This window comes from Eulemur rufifrons, chromosome 6 (assembly GCF_041146395.1).
Source record: "Eulemur rufifrons isolate Redbay chromosome 6, OSU_ERuf_1, whole genome shotgun sequence".
In the NCBI taxonomy this organism is placed as follows: Eukaryota; Metazoa; Chordata; class Mammalia; order Primates; family Lemuridae; genus Eulemur; species Eulemur rufifrons.
In genome coordinates this window covers 51461151-51483887 of record NC_090988.1, presented here as the reverse complement: position 1 = coordinate 51483887, position 22737 = coordinate 51461151, and the positions used below count along the sequence as shown (strand labels likewise).

The 22737-nt window shown below is 36.3% G+C and overlaps 1 protein-coding gene across 3 annotated transcripts in view; it reads left to right on the top strand.

Annotated features, from left to right (window-relative positions):
• Window positions 1-22737, top strand: part of UVRAG (UV radiation resistance associated) — a 281364-nt gene that overhangs the window by 201944 nt on the left and 56683 nt on the right. For all 3 annotated transcript variants that reach the window (XM_069470994.1, XM_069470993.1, XM_069470992.1), the window contains one exon: window positions 13940-14018. In XM_069470994.1, the coding sequence (XP_069327095.1) occupies window positions 13940-14018 (79 nt within the window). The remainder of the gene's footprint in view (window positions 1-13939; window positions 14019-22737) is intronic.

Below are 22737 nucleotides of genomic sequence, written 5' to 3'. Positions count from 1 at the left end.
AGCGAAACCCCAGCTCTACCGAAAATAGAAAAAATTAGCCAGGCATGGTGACACGTGCCTGTAGTCCCAGCTACTCAGGAGACTAAGGCAGGAAGACGGCTTGAGCCCAGGAGTTTGAGGTTGTAGTGAGCTATGATGATGCCACTGCACTCTACCTGGGGTGACAGAGTCAGGCTCTGTCTCAAAAAATGAAACGAAACAAAAAAAAATAAAATGGATAGAAAGTGCCATGTTCATAAGAATGCTTTGTTATTTCAGGAGGCAACAATATGAATAAAATATGATCTCTCTCCTTGAGGCAATTACAGATAGGAGTGGGGGGAAAGAGGAGGGAAATAAAGCATACATAGCCTTATGAAAGATAATAATAATTGAATGGCTACTATATCCTAATAACTGTGCTGGGTCATAGATTTTTTTAAATAAATTTTATTGCATATATTTGAGGTTGGATCATAGATTTTCTTGTTTAATTTTCACAGCAATCCTGAAAGATTAATATTATTAAACCCATTTTAGAGTTTTAGAAACAGGTTCAGAGTAGGATACTCTAGATCACCCCAGAAGCAGATAACAAAGGTGGGATCTGAGCCCTTGCCCCTCTGACTCAAAGCCTTAACTTATCATGCCTAAACACCCCTTTTGCTTTTCTCCTTCTCTCACCCCAAAATAGGTGTTTTATTTTCGATATAAAGGATTGAGCATCTATGTCCCCAGCACGGTATAAGGATGTAGTTTGTAGAGAATATATCATTAGGTGTGCTGATGTGTTTAACCAAATGTATATTATTAATATGTGCACACATTGTGAAGGGTTGTCTTTAGAAATTTAAAAAGGTGAATAGTTTTTCTTCCAAATTTATGTTCCAGATGGAAATATCTTCTGGCATTACCAAGTATTTATGCACCTTGCAAGCTTAATTATAGGTTTGGGTTTTTTTGGTTTTTTTTTTTTTTTTAACATTTACAGATTTTGTGGGAAACAGGTGCTGTTAAACCCAGGCAAACGCAGGATGGCTGTTAATGTTGTGGAATGTGATTTTGATTTACTTGGCAGAATTTTTATTTTACAAAATTGACTATTAAAAAAGACATGGTTTCCATTCTTTAATTTTGCTCTGTTCACTGAAATTTGCCTGTAGACTATTTTTCACAGTTACAAAAAAGGTATGGAAAAACTGGAAGGTTTCTATAAGGAAATTGATATTGAGTTCTTTAACAATTTCCACAACCCTGCAACTTACCAAGTTAAAAAAAATAGGGATTATTTTTAACCTTACTGAAATTATCTGGAATTCTAATTCCCTGAAATTCCATTCTCTTTTTAGTACAGGTGTCTCTAAAAAATTGTATTTAACATTGGCAAAGAGAATATTCTGATGTAAATCTTTTCATTACATGATTTCTCCTTTAAAAACTTTAGGGTGGCATTTTATTACCTGTCATATCAAATTTAGTCTCTTTTGGTTAGCACATATGATCACCCATTATATATTTTCTCTCTCTTTTCTTCCCCCAAAGGAGGAGGAAAAGACAATCACTGTTCTTTTTATTCTCTTGTGGGGGACATTTGCCACCTTTTGCTATTTCTCTTAGAGATCAGCCCATCATCTGACATGGGCTAGAGGGCCCTACCTAATCTGCCGCTTCCTCCCCCAATTTTTCATTGAAACAAATTTTTCGTTGAAAATTTGTTGGATGAATAAACTACATCTACAGTGGTCATTTTCTTTCATCCTTCCTATTATGCTGAGAGAGTTGTCCCTCCTGCTGTCTAAGACAGACTCATCTGTACTCTCACCTGGAGGATAAAGAGCATGTCCCTCTCACCGCAGTACATCCTTTCTGCTGTGCTTCACCGGTTCCTCCAGTGGCTGAGCGCTCCCCTTTCTGTGCCACGCTTCTCATCATGTTCATTTCCTCGGCTCTGGTCACTCCTCAGCCCACACCAGTCTGCCTGTTTAATCCCCCACTACTTCATTTAAATCTGTATTTACCATGTTATCAGAGCTACCTACATAATTAAATCCGATAGACAGGTTTTAGTCTCTATTTTGCTTGACCCGTCAGCAACATTTAACTATTGATGATATCTTCCTTCAAAGATTAACACTTTCTCTGAGCTTTTCTGATGCGACACTTCTTCGTTTTCCTCCTATCTTTTGACCCATCCTTTTCTGTCTCCATTTCATTTCCCCATTCTTTGCTGATATTCTCAAGACCGTGAAGCAGTCTTCTTCTGTATGATTTCTTTAGGCCGTCTCGTTCCTACCTATTTCCATCTAAATGTTTATAAATTCCTTAATTGATATTTTAACCCCCAGATTCCCTCCTAACTCTATTTACATATAATATACTTTATATGTGTATAATATACATATTATACTACACATAATATACCTGCCCCTCCTCCAGTGCTCTGTATCTCAATTCACAGATACCACTATCTGTCCAGTTCCTCAGTCAAGAAACCAAAGGGTCATCTTTAACTCCTCCCTCTTCATTATACCAACCAATCCACTACAAATCCTTTCAGTTTACAAATTTTGACTCATCTATTCACGTATCTTCCCTTCTAGTACTGGAAACCCTAATCAAAACTGTCATCATTTCTGGCCTGGAACATTGCAACAGACTCCAAACCAGGTCTTGTTCCCCTTTATTTACCACACTGTAGCCAGAGTGGTCTTTAAAAATATAAACCCCAGTCCTGTCACACCCATGCTTTAAAAATTTGATATCCTCCCATTATCCTAAAGGCTATAGTCTAGATTTCTTGTGGTTCATAAAACCCTGCGCAGTCTGGTACCTGCTGACCTTTGCAGCCTAATCTTATAGAATTTAGCCCCTCACACTCGATTTCTTGCCCTAGCCTCTAGCTGTTTATTTTAACATCATCTGTACTTTTATCATAACGTCGCAACTCCGTTCTGTGACTTGGCCCAAAACTTTGAAGTCATCCTTGACTCCTCTGCCTCTCACACCGCACATAAGATCTGTCAGCAAATCATGTTGGCACTATCTTCAAAATGTGAGAATTCAACCATTTCTCGCCACCTCCATAGCCACCATCCCGGTTCACACCACTGTCTTGTCTGAATTTTTGCAGTAGCTTCTCCATGTTTCCTTTCTTACTCTCCTGTAATTTATTCTCACAGCCATTAAACCCTCCAGTGCTTCCCGTCACTCAGCATAAAAACCAAAGTCCTTACTGTGTCCTACCAGAGCCTGCACCATCTGAACCTGTTACACTGCTGACCTCATCTCCTGTTCCTTTTCCCCTCGCTTTGCCCCAGCCACTCTGACCTCCTTTCAGTTCCTCAAACACGAATATACCAGGCATTCCTGCCCCAGGGCCCCCTGCCTGACAGCTTCAAGACTTTCTCAATTCCTTCAGGTTTTTATTCAAATGTCATCTTCTCAGTAAACCTTCTGTTGTCATATCTCCCTCATTGAAATGTAAGCTTCATGAGAACAAATTTTTTTCTGTTTTCTTCACTGTGTTAGCTCAGCACCTAGAGCAGTGCTTAGCACAAGGTAGATTACACAGTAACTATTTGATGGATAAGTGTGTGAAGTAGAATGATATTTGCCTTATTTGCCCAGTGCTCATCAGAGTCTCTGGTACAAAGTAAATAAATTGTTGTTTGAATCAGTTATTTTACTATAATTTTCTAATGCTCTTTCATCTCTTTCAAATTTCTGACCTTTACTTTCTTCAAAACTAGTTTTAAATTTTCTAACTCTAGGAAACTGCCAAAGATTAATTATTTCTCTTTCTCTGGTTCCTCCTACCCATCTCTCTACTTAGCAGTTCCTGGCCATTGTTTTTAACTTGTTAAATTGTAAGTGAGATTTTTCTGACCAATTAGATGTAGGCAAGAAAGAATCATCAAAGATAGTTTTATTCAGTTTAACAAAAGAATGTATATGCTAGAGCCTACAGGAGTACTGTTCTTCATCTGAAAATATTTAAAATAGACATGTAACAGGCTATTTCATTATAAGGTATGTGAATAACGAAGTATTCACAAGGTACTGAAGGAAAAGAAAATCCCATAGCTCAGGGATGTCAGAGAAGGCTTCCTGGAATAGGTGATACCTGGATTAATTATTTAAAGATGAGTAAGAATTAGCCTAGTGAGAACAGAGAAAAGGTCATTCTTGACAAAGGGAACCAAAACTTTCTAGCTTGAGCATGTAGGTGGATAGAATTAGAAAAAGTAGATTTGATATCATTAATAGTACAGCTATTTCAGCTCTCTGATTAGTGTTTGCATGGCATATTGTAAAAGCAGATCTGAAAGATAATACTCTTAATTTTGAACATGTAGAATTTGAAATGCGTATGGGACACATAAGAGAAGATGATACCCAGCATGTGATGAGAAATATAATTATGAAGTTTAGAGAAAAGACTGTGATATAGTATAGGAGTTAATTGTGGTATAAATGACTTTTGATGCTTTCATTTATTCAAAAACAATTATTGAATTTTTGTACTATAGCAGACAATGTTCTAAATTCCGGGAATACCATAGTAAACAACAAAGATAAAAATCTGTGCCCTCTTGGGGTTAACATTCTAGCTGGAGAAAACAGACCCAAAACAAATGAGAAACAGATACGTGGTAGAGACCAAGGGACTTTTCTTCTTTTTAATTAACTTTTATTATGGAAAATTTTAAGCATAGACAAAAGTAGAGAAAATGAAACCGTATGACCCAGCTTTAATAATTAGAAACAATCATTAATCTTATTTTATTTATATTCTTTCTACTTGCTTCATCCCAGTAGATTATTTTTAAGTTAATTCTGGATATCATAAAATTTTGTCTGTAAATACTTCACTATGTATCTCTAAAAGGTAAGTTTTTTTAACATCATGACTATACCATTATCACACTTAAAAAATAATATCAGTTCCTTAATTTCATCAAATAATTAATTAGTGTTCACATTTCTCCAATTGTTTCGTGACCTTTTTTATAATTGATTTCTTAAAATCAGAATTTAAACAGTACTCACAGTTCCTTTAATTGTTGTCTCTTAAGTCTTTTTTTAAAGCATTTCCATTTATATTTATTATATCATCATCTTACTTTCTACTTTGCATATAATTTATAATGTATTTGTACTATAATACCTGGATATCATTTATTAAAGTATTTTATTGCTTACATAATTAATGGGGCATATGTTCACAATTTTCTACTGACAGAGGTATGAAATAAAAGTTTGGAGACTGACATTCTCTATTACATTCTATTTTTCTGTTATCACTTTAGTTAAACTTTTTGTTTATTTATATTTTGTCCCAAGATTTTATTATGAAAATTTTCAAACATATAGAAATGCTGAAGGAATCTTACCTATATCTACCACCTAGATGCTACAATTAACCTTTTACTGTGCTTGCTTCATTATATATCTTTTCATTTATCCATCCTTCTGTTTATCTGTCAACCTACTTATTTTGATCAATCTCTAAGTATCAGTACATTTTGCCCCAGTATTTCATCATGCATATGATTAACCAGAGCTCAGTATTTGTTTATGGTTCTTTTTTTTCTTTTGAGGTAAAATTTACATACAATGAAATACATCTTAAATGAACCATTCTGTGAGTTCTATCAGATGCGTATCTGTGCAATCCAACCCCTGTCAAGATACAGATTATTGAATCTCCCCAGAAACTTCCCTGTGTCTCCTTTCAAGAAATCACTGCCTTCCCTGGTCCTCTAGACAACCATTGTTCAACCATAAATTAGTTTTACCAGTTCTAGAACATCACATAAATGGAAGCATGCAATAGGAACTTTTTTGTGTAAGGCTTCTTTCACTTGGCACGTTTGTAGGTTCATCCATGCCGTGTGTATCAATAGTTTATTTCCTTTTATTGAGTAGTATCTACTGTATAAATATGCCATAGTTTGTTTATCCATTCTCCTAATGTTGAACACTGAGGTTGTTTTCAGTTTTTTACCATTATGAATAAAGTTGCTATGAACATGTTTTGTACATGATATTTTTGTGGGCAAATGTTTTCATTTTTCTTGGGTAAATACCCAGAAAAAGAATTGCTACATCATAGCGTAGGTGTATGTTTAACTTTATAAGTAACTGCCAGACTTTTTAACATAGTGTGTACATTTTACACTCCCACCAACAATGTATAGGAGTTCCAGTTGCTCCACATCTTGAGTCTCTTTAAATCTAAAGGTTCTCTCCTTCTGTATTTTTCCTTGCATTATTTTCCTTATCGAATAAATTAAGTTTATTCTATAGTTTCCTGTGGAATTCCCCACGTTTTGAATTTTGCTGATTGCGTTGCTGTGTTATTATTTAATATGTTTCTCTTTCCCCTGCATGTTCTGTAAACTTGAGATAAAAATTTAGGTGATCATATTCAGATTCAGTTTTTTGGGGCAAGAATATTTCATAGTCATTACTGGTGCTTCCTGTTGTATCTCATCCAGTTAAAATTGAGTAGTACACCTGGCTGCTCTTAGTCTAATCTGTTTGTTGTAATATTTCTAAGGAATGATTTTAGATTGAGTGACCTGGGGTGGTCTCTCTAAGGGTCACTTTAATCAAAGACCTGAATGGCAAGAAAGGAGTAAGCTCTGTGAAGATTTAAGGAGAAAATGCTTAAAAAACAGAGAACAGTAAGTTCAAAAGCCCCAAAGTGGGGACTAAGGTTGGCATGTTCAGGGAACAGAAAGAAGGCCAGCATGACTTGAGCGTAGTGAGGCAGAGGAGAATGATACCAGGTATATAGCCAAAAAGGTAGCAATGGATTAGACCTGTTAAGGCCCTGTAGGCTACTCTGTGTAGTTTAAATTTTATTCCAAGTACAGTGGAACATCTTTCGGTGGTTTTATGTAGGAAAATGGGTGCCATGATCAGATTTGATTTTTCAAAGTTCACTTTGACTATAGGAAAAAGGGGGGAAATAAACGTCCATTCTTAGTTATGGTCTTCATGAATTGTAACTTTAGCCCAGACCAATGGATATCTATTTTCTCTGTCACTTTAAATTGGTTATGATTCTTAAAATGAGATATCACTTATGGGGTAATGTTAAATCATCCTTAAAGTTTCTAAACCAAAGAAGAATTGAAACTTAAAAATAAATTTGAATACAGTTAAAATAGCAAGTGGTAAATGAAAATGTAAATGTTCTTTGAAAGTGACTAATTTTTAAATTTTTAATTTTGGGCTGGTGAATAAATGTGACTTTTTGACATGAAAACAGAAGCTCAGATATTTTCGGTCTCCAGTGAAGGGCCAGCCATTTTCCGTCTCATATTCCTATGGGCCTGCCTTATGGTTTTACTGTATTATTGTCAGCTTATAATGACTTACAGTTAAAGCTTCAGTGACGTTATACAACTTAGAAGAAATATGTGAGAGGGTTTTTTTTCTCTTTTAGTCTTGACAAAGTGAACACATAATCCCTTTTACTACACCAGGTGCTTTACTGTGTCCATGTGTTGAAGCTGAATAAGTTAGTATGAATCTATAATCTTCGGTCAGTTCCCTTTTTTGATCACAGGGAAAAGATTAGATGCATATAGCAAGTTGGTGGCATTTTACATTTAAAATTCTTTCACAATTATTTTGTTGTTCTTGTTGCCCTGGAAGACTTGAGTGTGGTTTGTTTGTTTTTTAAACTGCTTCTTTGTAGTCCATGTAGCTTTAAGATTTAGCAAAGCCAGGCCAGAGTGCTGTGGTTCCACCCGTAATCCTAGGGAGGCCAGGAGTTGGAGAACAGCCTGAGCAAGAGTGAGACCTCATCTCTACAAAAAATAGAAAAATTAGGTGGGTGTGGTGGTGCATGCCTGTAGTCCCAGCTACTTAGGAGGCTGAGGCAGAAGGATTGCTTGAGCCAAGGAGTTTCAGGTTGCAGTGAGCTATGATGATGCCACTGCACTCTAGCCCCAGCAACAGAGTTAGGCCCTGTCTCAAAAAAAGGCAAAAAAAAAAGATCTAGCAAAGCCAACCAAAAACTGGTTGTTCCTGATAGCAGGTCATCCCACCAGTTATAAAGACTAGTCTTCTAAACTTCCTAACAGGAGAAGTCCAGTAGTTACTAATGTAATAGTCTGTCTCAATTTCTGAACCCCAAGCATATACTATAGATGATTCACAATTTACTATAGTTGTTTTAGGGGGACTTTTTTGGGAATATAAACATTGAAAAATGTCTTTTAAAATGAGTTTTGTATTCTTTAGCAGATATTCCAATTTTATTTTGGTTACTTCTTTAAATGTGGCATAGCCCTCAAAGCATGAGGCAGCAAGAACAAGAATTGTGCACATGTAAATTATGAAGTGTAGGAGAATTAATGCCCTGCCACCAAAGTATGAAATGAACAAATATGGAAGCAAGCAACCAATCTCTAGACATTAAATAGATAAAAGGAAGGTCAAGGGAGAATAGTGAGGCCTGTGGTGGTCAAGGAGGGTTTTAAAAGGAATGTGGCAACTTGAACTAGATTTTGTAAAGGATGGAATAGTATTTAGATAGGAAGGAAAGAAAGATGTGCATTTCCAAGAAGTGAGCAAAGGCAGCGAAAGAGAAATGAACTTGGTGTGTTCGTGATACTGTGAGGAAACCACTTGAGCAAAAGGTGGCAGATAAATTGGACAGACAGGTCAGATCACTTAGGCCTTAAAAGCTAGGCAGAGGAGTTGAAAAAACAATAACTGATTAGGAAGCAGGGCTGAGAAGTAACATGATAAGAAGCCTAACTTAAGAGAAAATAATTTATGTTATGCTTTGCATTTTCAGTGTCCTTTCTCAATCCTTGGTGTTGTTTTATCCTCACAAGATACTTGTGAAGGAGGCAGGAAAGATGATAGTTTCTCCACTTTACAGCTTAAGAACTGAGTGTTAGAGCAGTTATGATTTACCCAAGTTTATATAACAAGAAAGTACATAATCGAGCTAAGACTAGAAAACCTTTGTCTTTACTGTTGTAATTTAATTTTTTTAAACTTACTAGGCTGCCTTAAGTCAATTTGGCAGTGATATGGAGAATGAATTGGCACTAAGGATGCTGGCTAGGAAGCTTTTGTAGTAATCAAATTGATAAGAGCTTAAACCAGTTGTACTCAGCTCAGGCAGTTTTATCCCCTTTCCCCTCCCACCAAGGCAACATTTGGCAATGTCTAGAGACATTTTTGGTTGTCACAGCTGGGAATGGAGTGCTGTTGACTTTTAGTAGGTAGAGGACAGGAGATGCTGTCCCTGCTTAACATCCTGCAGTGCACAGGACAACCCCCCCGCCCCCAACAAAGAATTAACCACAGTGGCAGTGGGAATGGAGAGATAATGACTTGTCAACTTGGTCAATCGCTGCCTACATAAAAGGCAAATAAAGTGGGTAAAAATTAAATGTCATTCTAAGTCTGAGTAATTGATAACCTTGTGATGGAAAACCAATCTGGGCAGGGGAAAGTGTTGAATTTGAGGTAAAGTGATGGCCTCAGAACATATTGAGCATGTGTTTTACATATTCTACAAATACAGTAGGCAGAAGTGATCCTAGTATGTACAGTAAAAATTTTTGAATCAACAGCAGCCATATTCCTCACCTCCAGTTGCCATTAAAGAACTCAATCTGGATGGATGTGAGGCTCTGAAGGTGAAGGCAAGAAACTGTCACCAGCTTGGAATGCTTTGTAAAAATGTCTGGGTTGGTGGGGAGAGGGTAGTGCTTATAATAATTTTATCTTTTTTAAATATTTAAGGACTCAAAATCAATCTCTTTTACGAATTTTTTCCAAGTTGAGTGTGTCATATTCTTCATGCATTACATCTCTGTGGGTGTATTTATATATGTGAATTAGTTTTTTAAAATTCCTACTCTCAGCCTGTACATATGAATTTCTTTTTCTGGCACATCATTTACCACTACTTTAGTAGGTCTGCTTTGCACTCTTAGCTGATACCTATCATGATGACCCTTTGGCATTATATAGTCTTAAAATGCTTTCTTGGTTCCTGAGAGAAAAATGAAATTATGTTCCGTATATTTGGTTTTACATATTCAGAATTATATAGTCTTGCAATTGTTGGAGATATTAAATGTCATCTAGCACAATCAAATCTGGTATTTGATTCCTCGCATGTTAGTCTCTGGGGCTGCTATAGGTTACCACAAACTTGATGGCTTAAAACAGCAGAAATTTACTATCTCACAGTTCTAGAGGCCGGAAGTCCAAAACCAAGGTATCAGCAGGACCACATTCCTTTCTTTATGCTTTCAAGCTTCTGGTGCCTCCAGGCATTGCCTGGCTTGTAGCTGCATAACTCTAATCTCTGCCTCCATCTTCAGGTGACATTTTCCTCTTCTCTTTGTCTCTCCTCTGCATATTCCTTAACAGTGATACTTAACTAGATTTAGGGCCACCTGCATAATCATGGTTGATCTCATCCCAAAATCCTTGACTATTTTAGACCCTTTTGCCAAATAAGGTCACATTCACAGATTCCAAGCAGTAGAATATGGACAAATCTTTTTGGAGGCCACCATTGGACCCATTACACCCCCTGAATACATGTCCGTTATTTACTTGTTGCCCATCTCCGATTGTCTGCCTCTACCCAAGATCTTTTGGAGTTTGAATAACTCTGTGTGAAATCAATTTTCCGTACCATTCACTTTGGTCCTCCCTGCTTGGAGCCATGCAGAATAAATCCAGTTCTTTTTCTCTCTGAAAGTCTTTCATTTGTTGTCCCTGAGACTTCTGTCCTCCAGGCTAAACACCTCTGGTTCCTTCAACCATTTTTCTCAGTGCTGTGGCTCCCGTTTCCCTAATCATCCTCAGAGTATGTCTCTAAATGATTTACAGACAATAGAAAGAATATTGAATCTATCATTGCAGACCTAATGTTGAGGTCATGTTTCTTCTACTTACCAAGTAGGTGACCAAAACAGATCAGTTTCTTTTAAATAATAACAACACTGGGTTACTCTACTCCACTTCATGCGTTTTATAGTCAGATGAAATTGTTACAAAAGCTCTCTGTAAACATAAACTATCAGTAAGGTTACAATTATTTATCTCTGTACTCGTGTGAAATACTAAAACTCCCAGAACTGAACATAGGTCTCTCAGTATAGTCTAACTTAGTACAAATCGCCATCACATTCCCCAGTTTAGCTGCTCTGCTTCTGTTAAAACAGCCTGGGATCACATTAGTTTTTTTGGTAGTCTTGTTGTAATTCTTAACTCATATTGAAATTGCTGTGTACTAAAGAGCTCCAAATCTTTTCACATAGTCATGTTTTCTCATTCAACAAATATTTATTGAGTGTCTACTAGTAACAGTGCTTAGACATTTAACCACAGAAGTAAAAGAGGGACAAAATACAACTTGTTTCTGCCTTCTTGGGGCCTACAGTATACCAAGGAAGACACACATTAACCAAATAATCACACAGTGAATTAAATTTACAGTCTGAGACAGACTAGAAAAAGAAAGGATTGCAAACTGACCTAAGCCAACTTGATAGTTCACAATGATAAGATTATTTATACTAGATAAAGGTGGACTCCAATAGGCGGTGTGCAGTTCTCCCACTCACCTCCTCACCATCAGGTGTCAGTCACAGTGACAGTAAGCCTCAGATGGAATTCTGTCGCACACATAATCTATTTATTGCTTTCTAATTCATTAATATTTTTGCTGTGTAGAGTCAGTGAAGTTTTAAACAATTTGGGACATAATTTAATTTGAAAAATTGATTTAATATTGGCCATTTTAATTTAGTGTAGTTATAAATTATATGGAGTCTTCATAGGAAATATTTAGTTCATCTTCCATTTATTTAATGTAATACTCCTTTAATGAGTCCTATTTGTGGTGTTATGAACATTTTTCTGGTTGTACTTGAATGACCACATTCTTATCTAAACCTTCCACAGTTTATTAATGTGATTTTCCATCTATATTAAAATAAAATATCATTGATTTATATCTTATGTCTTGATGGTAATAGTTTTTAGCTTTAAATGGATTCCATTTTTCTAGATTGCTTGATAGACCTACAAATTCATGTATTTTTGCAAAGTAAGATGAATGTGTGATAGTTATAAGCTATTATACTATTCAACTTGAAGTGAGCCATTAAGAATTTCAAAGCAATATAAAATGTGAATTCTGTCCTAATATTTGATCTGTCTTAGCATTGACCTATTTGAATCTTTGGCTTTAAAATCTCTTTAGATTTGTTTTAATGCTACATACACACCTTGTGGATCTTTCTGTAAATAAGTCCCAATGAAGTCATAATAAAGTCAAATGTTGTGAGATCCATTTTTTAGGAATGTAGAGGCTTGGTTTTCAATGTATGCTGATCTCAATTTACCCTTCCAACATAAGAAACAGTTTCTGGATTTATAGCACGAAAATGGAGATAAGCTGTGGGTTTGGAGGACTATTCAGATAGTCTACATGTGATGGCTTATAGAATAACAATTGCACAGTACAGAACTTTAGGCCTATAGTAGATTCCTCTAATGTACCCCTGTCATTATGTCTTTGCAAATATGTAGTTTCTATGCGGGCTACCCCATGTGAATTTGAATGATTCCCAGACACCTTGCAAAAGCCTGGTGTTATACTTTGCTTATCCTGAATTTGCTATGTTGTCATTTTTATGCATCTCAATTTGGGACCAAACCACATGTCCTAGTTTATTTTTACTGTTACAATTAAATACAAAGCTGTATCTTCTTGATGGGTGTACGAAGCATTTGGTATTCCTTTAGTAGAGAATAAGTACAGTTCATGACCTTACTGACTCCCCAGTGCCTATAATTTTACAGTGCAAAAAATTTACCTTTTGGATACTATATAACCAACAGCTCTAGAGAATTTAATATAAAGCTTTTAAATTCTATTTCCTTTCTTTTATTTTCCCTTGCAAACAATATCCTCCAGGCTTTATGGAATGTATCTTTTCCTCAGACAATTAAAAGACAATTGAAATTAAGAATATCTGGTAATTGTCATATACCATTCATTTCAATAAAATTATTTTATTCTTGAGAGTAATTGGATATGCAGAACTAAGGAAGATGAAGGTTTCTTCTTGACCCTATCTAAGTAGTGATTGATCTGTGTGTAGAAAAATCTATTTCAGATGGTAAAACTTACACATGATCTTGAGAATCAGAAAAATGGCTAGACTATAGGTGTGCTCTAACCTTTTCTTCTTCATTTGCAGGAGTAAGGACAGGGAAATAGGTGAAGGGAGCTTATTCCCTAACATAACCGTTCATCTTTATGAAGAGCCAGATAGATATCATGCTTTTGTTGCTTCAGTGAGGCAGGTTAAAATGGGACGTCATTTATAAGAACTTTATGGTATGAGCACATTGCCTTAGAGAAGTTGCATCCAAATGGCCTTCACTGTAAATGTGAATGAATTTTTGAATGCATTTTGGCTCATACTGGCACTACTGGCCACCTTAAAAGAAACAGAAATCTTATATATTGTTTCTAAGACTGATTTTTATTTCTTCTTAATCTTCCTCTCCCACTTAGGAGGAGTTGAGATGTCAGGTCCAAGATATTAGAGGAAAAAATTTTGGGATCTTAATCTTAGCTAAGGTGGCAAGCTCATGATATATAAATAAGAAACAGTGGCCTTAATTCCTTGGGGTTAGTGGATCACTTTATTATATATTAGTACCTTGTTTTGTGACTTGTTCACTTTTTCCTTTGAGAGAAGGCAGCCATTGTTCTGACTTGATTCTTAGTATGAAGATGTCAGCAGATTACAGTGACTGTAACTAAATGATTTAGTCCAGTTCTTCAGATGTTTGTGCCGTATCTAAGAAACTTTAGCCTCCGTCAACAACTTGGAGGTTGTATTTACTGAACTTTGGAAAACTTCTGATCCTTCTTTATCATTCTTAGGTTTCCACTGTATCCAAAAGGAGGGGAGAAGTTACAATTTGATTATGGTGTCTATCTTCTGAACAAAAATATAGCACAGGTAAGTAACTCTTACTCACTCCTCTCCTACTTCCCACATACAACCTACTTCCTTAGATTGCTAACCCTCTTTCTTTATCATATGTACTACAGTCGATCTGTTTATTTAACTAGTTAAATAAGTAGTAACACATTAGTGATACATAGTTCTTTTTTGGCCACAGTTGTCTTCCATGCCATTATAATGACTGCAGTGAAGCAATGGGTATAAATCGGAATCCTATTAAACTCAGAATCCCTTTTTTAATTTATTTATTTGTTTATATATATATATATTTTTTTTTTTTTTTTTTGCTCCCCATATATGTAGGGTTCAACCTCTTTTGTGTTTTTACTTGCTGGTACACTATACTTGAATGTGTGAGCTTTATAATCTCTTGCCTCTGCAGCCTGACTGGTAATAACTTTCTTCTCTTAGACCACTTCCAGGGACTCATTTTGCATTGTTGTTTGTGGAGTAAAAGTTTAGTGCCTTTGCAGGTCCTTCATGGTCTCCTCACTTTATTATTCAGGGCCCAAAGGAAAAGACCAAGCATATGGTCCTCCCAGCCCGTCTTGGGTTTTTGTCACGCTCTCAGCATCACATCTGTTAGTATCTTACTTGAATAATGTCTTTCCACATGCCATAGTAAGACTATTAGATGCCTGGGTTTGTATTATATTTTCCTGAAAGAAATATGTAGTGTTTCTTTAGCACTTTTGGCTCTACTTCAAGAGGTAGATGTTCCATAAATTTTCTGGTTTAAAGGAAGACTAGTTTCCTTTGTTTTTATAAATAACAAATGCTTTTTTTGTTTTTATTTGGACATCCTTCCAATTGGAGTATCACGTGGATGAGTACCCACAAGTTGGCTGTTGTTTAAAGACACTATCAGCTGTATCCCCAGACCTTTCAGTTTTATAGAAATAATAAAATTTGTGATGCTTTTGTTTTTATGAGCCTGAGTTGCCTTCTACCCAAATAAAACTAAAGACTTGCTGAACAATTCCCTTATTCATGTCTGATCAATCTAGAATTACCCCTCTATATAGTATCATCTTTGCCTTTCTTCCCTTCAACCAACCTCAGTCTAATGGTGTGTTTTAAAAATTTGGTTTCTGTTAAGGTTGTTATCCTTTTCTGAAATTGAGTCAGATTTCTAGTTTGCAGTCCTCAATTAATCCTTTGCTTCATAACCTCATACTCATTGCCCTCTCAATCACACTGCTTTTACTGTTACTTCTACTCCAGCGCCAGGCAGGCAGCCTTGCTTGCAGTTTCTGGCCCATGACTCACCTTTCCATGTGCCATTCTTCCCACAACTGATGCTTTCCCACCCTGCATTTTTGGCAGATAAGTATTTCAGTCACAGAAACAGTACTTTAATTTCAAGGCTGCTTAGCTCATACTCTGCTGATCACAGTTGTGTCATACCATGGAAAAGGCAGTGCCTAGACAGAACTGGTCAAGAAATGCCCAGACTAAGACTGCATTAAGGAAGAGGTAAATTAGTAAGTAAGTTAGAGAGCATCTCCAGTGAAGTCAGCCTTGGCGGAAAGAGCACGTGGATACTACAGGGTACAGAGTCCGAGAGTACAGTTGGTATCATTTAATAGAACTAAGTTCTGATCTGAGTTCAGAACTTCTTCTTTCCTTGCCCTATTTTGTATTTCTTGCTCTAGGCACATAAGTCCTGAGGTTGGAAAGCTGTTAGAAGCTTCCAGGTGAAATCTGCTCCTGCCGAAATGCTTGAATTTCCTCATAATCCCAGATTCAAACAAATACTTCTTTGTTCTCAAGAGCACAATAGGAATACCACAGGGCGATTTAAAGAGTTGCTAAGAATACCCTAGCTTGCTTTGAGAGTGTGACCAAGGTGGAGGCTGACTGTGTCCAGTGGAAAACTTAGGAAAGTCAGCCCTCATCAGACTCTTAGCTCTAGCATCTGTTTGGTGCCTACTTGGAAGCACTTCCCAAGTGGCCTCTGACTTTATTCTTAACTGAACCAAGACCACAAGTATGCTGAACTAGCTTTATTCATCTGTTTAAGAAATGGGTTGCTTCTAGTAGTTTTATATCCTTTCCAATTTTATGCTCTTTCTGAAAATTGAGGAAGAGTGTGTGTGTGTGTGTGTGTGTGTGTGTGTGTGTCTGTAAGATCAGTAGGCTTAACCACTCTATAGGGAGCACGTTCTTGCTCTCTGGTGTTTTTTTCATCACTATTGTTGCAGTTTTAAAAGGAGGGGACAATAAACTTATTAAAAAGAGACTTTTCTTACATTTCAAAATTTATTCAGAAATCTTCTCTTGAGCATTTAAAAAGAAACTTTTAGCAAGTTTGTGACCTTTAACTTTTTTTGCTTCAGCTCTGTCTAGTCCATCTCTTGCTATTTCTTGGAGAAGGTTTCATTTTGTCTTTGACCTTACTACCATCACTTTTTCACATTTTAGTTTGAAACAAATCAAAGAACCATTAATTATTATGGCTTTTAACCAAGTATTATAGCAATAAGATATTTCCAGCTTTTGAAGGTTTGTTTTTATATACATACATACTAATACATGTTGTCAAAGGAGAGTTTGTCTTCTCAGGCAGTCTCATTTGTACCCCATCTCTAGAGATGTGAACAAATCATACTATTAAAATGGCCTCACCTCAGTAATTTATAAGCCACGTTAGTGGAGGTGGATGAAAGCATTGGCATGTGTTAAAGTGCCAGAGAAGAAGGAGTGAAGTCATTTAATACTGCATCCATAACTTGGTTGAGGGTTTGAATAGTCAATAGGACCTTTCATCATAACCAGAAGTAGTAGTAAAATCACTTTTTTGGTAGAGGAAATGACAGAACTTAGTAATATTTGTTACTTCAGTATTTGGGATCAGTCCAGCCCAAGTTTTGAAAGCACAAGCTTAGAAAGACAGGCCTTCAAGTAGAAATCCTCAAGTGTTGTTTGAAGAGCTGAGAGCATTGGTAGGGCCTGCTTGCCCTCTTCATGTCACTGCTGTCTAAAGGTGTGTGTGTGTGCTGGATTAGGTATAGAAAGTGTGTAAAGCAAAATGCCTGTTTTCAGCACCATTTGCTAACATTTGTCAAGTGCCAGCCCCTTTGGTTGGAAATAGCCTTCCTTGTTGGTCAGTGTGTAATGCTATAGGAATGGGCCTGCCAAAATTTGGGTGCAATGTAATTGACATTGATGTTAAAATCCAGATCCTGCCATAATTGTCAGTAAGTTTATAAGTATGTTGTATTAGAATTTGTGTAGATCACAGTAGTTTGCTTTTAATTCTCAGAGCATAAAAAGTAGTATAACAAAAATTATAAAACTTTTACCTTACCTTTGTAGAGAGCTGTATAGTTTGTAAATTACATGCATATATATTCATTTGATCCTCATCATCACCCTGCAAAGTAAAAGGGCAGATAATGTGAAATGGATTTGAAGACAGTTTGGCTGTGACATCTGCCACTCTGGTGTAATATTAAATAATTTGATAAGCTTGGCAGAGGTCCCCTTACCTCCATGTGTTTTATTGTTCTATATATTTTCATCCCAAAAATGTACCAAATCAAAGAAGATGATATCCCCAGATAGAAAAGGAACTAAAAGTTCCTTGGTAGCAGAGGCTATTTTGTACATCATGATATTTCTGTTAGCAAGCATTCCATTAGCAGTGCCAGAAATGCTAAGTTCTGAAGAGATGCTTAATAATGAATGAATAATGATATAGCACCATCACACAAATAAAGGAAGAGATCTAGAAAAGTTGAGTGACTTAAATGGCTAAGGAAATTTATATATAAAGTATATACACACACACACACACACACATACACACACAATGGAATATTTACTCAGCCTCTAGAAAGAACAACATACTGCCATTTGCTACAACATGGATGACCCTGGAGGACATCATGCTAAGTAAAATAAGCCGGACAGAGAAAGAATAGTACTTTTTGATCTCACTTATATGCAAAATCTTAAAAAAAAAAAAAAAAAAAAAGTTGAATAAGTAGTTGAATAACAGAGTAGGTGGTAGTTACCAGTGTTGGCAGGGGCGGAGAAGTAGGTCAAAGCGTATAAATTTGCAGTTATGTAGAATGAATAAGTCCAGCAATATAATATACAGAATGAGAATTATAGTTCGTAATAATGTATTATATACTGAAAATTTGCTAAGAAAATGGATTTTAGGTATTTTTATGACACAGAAAAATGAATGCTAATGTTTGTTGTAATCATTTCGCTATGTGTATGTATATCAAAACATCATGTACACCTTCAAAACATGTTGTACACCTTAAATATATACAATAAAAAATAAATTTAAAAAAAAGTTAAGTATAGGCCAGATGCAGTGGCTCACACCTGTATCCCTAGCACTTTGGGAGGCTGAGGTAGGAGGATAGCTTAAGCGCAGGCTTTTAAGACCAGCCTAAGCAACATAGGCATGTATCTGTATTCCCAGCTACTCAGGAGACTGAGCCAGGAGGATCACTTGAGCCCAGGAGTTTGGAGTTGCAGTGAGCTATGATGATGCTACTGCACTCTAGCCTGGGTGACAGAGCAAGATTCTGTCTCCAAAAAAAAAAACAAAACCGTTAAGTGACTTGCTTAAAATTTGATTAATTATTTTAGGTCATTAAATATGAAATGTCTGATTTCAAATCAAAAGTTTAATTTATTATATCTCAAATAAGAAGCAGTACAGTTAAAGTATGTATCTAAACTATTGATACAGTTTTGCCATCTTAACAGTATGCCAGCAGCGAAGAAGCCTGGAGAGCAAGTGGCAATGAAATCGCAAAAGGCATTTTCCACAGCTTGTTGAGAATTGACTGTTTTTCCTTATAAGAAGTGGTCCAAAGCCTGGAAGAAGTGGTAGTCAGGTGCAAGGTCTAGTGAATGTGGTGGATGAACGAGAGTTTCCAGGTCCAGCCTCTGTAGTTTAAGCAGCATTGTTTATGTGATCAAGCTTTGTCTTGCAAGAGGATTGGCCTGTCTCTATTGACCAATCTCAGCTGCTTAATCACAAGCATCTTCATCATTTCATCCATTTGGTTGTCTTAGACATCTGCTATAATCGATTGACTAGATTTCATGAAGCTGTAGTGGATAATACCAGTGCTGAACCATCAAACAGATACCATTAGCTTTCTTTATGAATATTCGGTTTTGGAATATGTTTCAGCACTTCATCTTATCCAGTCATTGTGCTGAACGCTTGCAATTGTCAAAAAGAATCCATTTTTCAGCACATGTAACAATATGGTGTAGAAATGGTTTGCCTTTATGCCGTGACCTCATAAAGGTTGCAATGGGTAAGGTTGCAGTGAATAAGACACACAAGCTCCCTGATCCCTGCCTTATTAATAAGCTAGATACAAAAGGACAAATATTGTATGATTCCACTTATATGAAATATCTGCAATAGGCAAATTCATAGAGATGGAAAGTAAGTTAGAGGTTACTAGGGTCTGGGGGAAAGGGGGGATGGGGGAGCTGTTTCTTAATGGTTACAGAGTTTCTGTTTGGGGTGATAGTTTTGGGAATAGATTGGTAATGGTTGCATAACATCGTGTATGTAATTAATGCCACTGAATTGTACACTTAAAAATGGTTAAAATGGCAAATTTGGATTATTCACTTTAAATGAGTGAATTATATGGTATGTGAATCATATCAATAAAGGTGTTTTTTAAAAAAAAAGGAAGATCCTTACCTCATTAAGCTTATAACCTAATGGGAAGAGACATACAGTAAACAAATAAGATAATTTCAGATTGTGATAAGTGCTGTGATAGAAATTAATTAGGTGATATAATAGAGAATAACTGGACCTACTTTAGATAAAGTTGTCAAATAAGCCATATTGAGGAAGTGACTGAAGTGACTGTTGCTAAGACATGAATGATGGCAAAGAGCTAGCCATGCAAAGAGCTAAGGAATTCAAAGTTCCCTAAGGCCATGGGAATAGCAAGGGCAAAGGCCTTGAGGTAGGAAAGAGTTTGTTGTGTTCAAATAACAAGTAGAAGGCTAGTGTGGCAGGAGCACAGTAGTTGAGGGGCAGAGGTAGCCAGGGAGTGTATCGTATGAAGCCTTAGAGATCATAGGAAAAAGTTTTAATTTTATTCTAAATACACAGGGAAGCCATTGAATGAATGCTTTAAGCAGGAAAGTGGCATTATTTGATTTTTTTTTTTTTTCCAAAGATCACTCTAGCTACTCTAATGGATTACAGGAGAGAACTAGGATTGAAACAAAGTTTCCAGTTAGAAGCTATATCAGAAGACCAGATGAGGGTACATGGTGGCTTGGACCAGGATGATAGGGGTAGAGATGGAGAGAGGTAAACAGATTTGAAATATATTATGGCACATGAACTAATGGATTGAACATGGGAGATAAGGGGGGAAGGGATATGAAGAATAACTCCTAGGTTTTGTGTATGAGTGACTGCTTGGATGATAATGCCATTTATTGAGATGGGGAAGGATCCAGGAGATGGGGATGGGAGCACTAAAAGATCTGTTTTGGAGATGTCAAGTTTGAGTTGCCTTTTAGAAATTTAAGTAGAGTCATTAAGTAGACAACAAGATATACAGTGATATGTAGGTCTAGAGCTCAGGGTTGGAGATCAGTACAGGAAATAGAAATTTGGGAATCATCAACCTAAAGATGGTGGAACCAATTGAGATTCACCAGGGAGAGAATACAGAGCTGAAAAGAGGGAGAGACAGAAACAGACACACACATACAGTGAGATTTAGCTGTGGAAAATCACAGTTACAAGTTAAATAGAGGAGGAAGAACCAGTAAAAACTGGGATGAATGGCCAGTTGGGTACGGAAAAAACAAGGAGAGAGTAATAATTTGGAAAGAAAGCGAAATAAATTGCTGGAAGGAGGAAGTAATCAACTATGTCCAATTACGGGTTTATAATTGGATATGCCTGTGGGATTAAGGGAAGTTTTTTTGGTTTTTGTTTGTTCATTCTGTTTGTTTTGTGGGGATGTGGTGCTGTTTGTTAGCTTTGTTTTTTAACATGGGAAATACCATATGCTGATGTGAGTGAGCCTTTGCTCTTCCCACTTATCCCACACTGCCTGTTTCAGATGCATTAAGAGTGATGGGCTCTGGATAAGGAAGAGAGCAGGGAGAAAGTCCAGCTTATTATATGTCTTATAAAATGAAGACTTTGATAGGTATAACTTAAATGTGTAGTTGTTACCGTAGTTTATACCACACTGTGAATACATTTAATGTGGAAGGCTATTTGTACAGGCATTAATTTAGTTTACCTTTTGAATAAAACAAAGCAAGCAAGTATAATGAAACTAAATAATTTTCTTCTGGGTTGTTAGTCCTGAGCCTTTAATAGATTTTCTGAATAGTTTCGTGTGAGTATGCCAACTGTTCACAATCTGAGTGGTGGAGATTTCTTTTCCTCTTAGAGCTGCAGTGTAATCAGTCCCTGGTTCCCTGGGAGTCCCTAAGACCCTCAGTGGGTCTGGGAGGGCAGAAGTATTTTCATACAATATTAAGACATTTTTGCCTGTTTCACTGTGTTGACATTTGCATGATGATAGGAAAAACAGTGATGGGTAAAACTGCTGGCCCCTTAGAACAAATCAAGGCAGAGGCACTAAACCCTAGTAGTTTTTGTCTTCTGTGACACCATGCACTCATAATTTATATTTAAAAAAAAGAAAAAGCCAGTTTCACTTAAGAATGTCCTTGATGAAGCAGTAAAAATTATTGATTATATCAAATCTTGACCCTTGAGTGCACATTTTTTTAATAGTCTGTGTGATGGGAAAAGAGTATGCATAAAGCACTTTTGCTGCATACTGAAGTTATAGTGGTTGTTTCGAGGAAAAGCACTTGTGCAATTGAGTTGCTACCTGAACTAGCTGCTTTTTTATGGAGCGTCATCTTTACTTAAGAGAATGACTGACAGCCTACAGTTATGCAGACTTAGGTATTTGGCAAACATTTTCTCAGAATTGAATGAAAAGACTCTGTCACTTAAAGGAAATCAACTGATAATAAAATTCAGGAATTTCATAACACTTGTGTTTGCTACCCAGAGATGGGCAGCTTCCCAATCCTTAATGATGTTTCTGGTAAGCTTGGTAGTGATATTAACACATGTGATTTTAAATATTCTATAATGGAATATGTCATCATTTAAAATACATATAACTTGGTGAGCCAATAGTTCCCAAATGGCCACTATATTGAATTTGTGAAATCGTGTGTGGGTAAAAGATTCCTTCAAAGTGTAAGAAAGACCAATGGATTTTAATGTAACAGAGTATGAGAAGTTTATTGATAGGGTTTCAATCTGAAGATTCTACATTGCTACTAGCCTTTAAAAAACTATTGCTTGATGAGTTTGGGAATCGTATCAAAGAAGAATATTCACGATTATCTGAAAAGGCTATTAAGATACCCCTTTCTTTTGCAGCTAAATATCCGTATAAGGCTGGATTTTCTGATAACAACATATGGGAAAAAAATTAGTGCAGGAGAAAATATGAGCTCCAGCTGGCTTCTATTAAGTTAGACATTGCAAAAGAGACTTGCAAAAATGTAAAACAGCGTCACTCATCTCATCAAACTTTTTTGGAAAATATGCTTGATTTTTATTCAAAATTTTTGTATTAAGTAATAGATTTCTATTTTTAAATGAATTAATACATATCCAAAAGTTTTCTTAATTTAAATTTCTGAT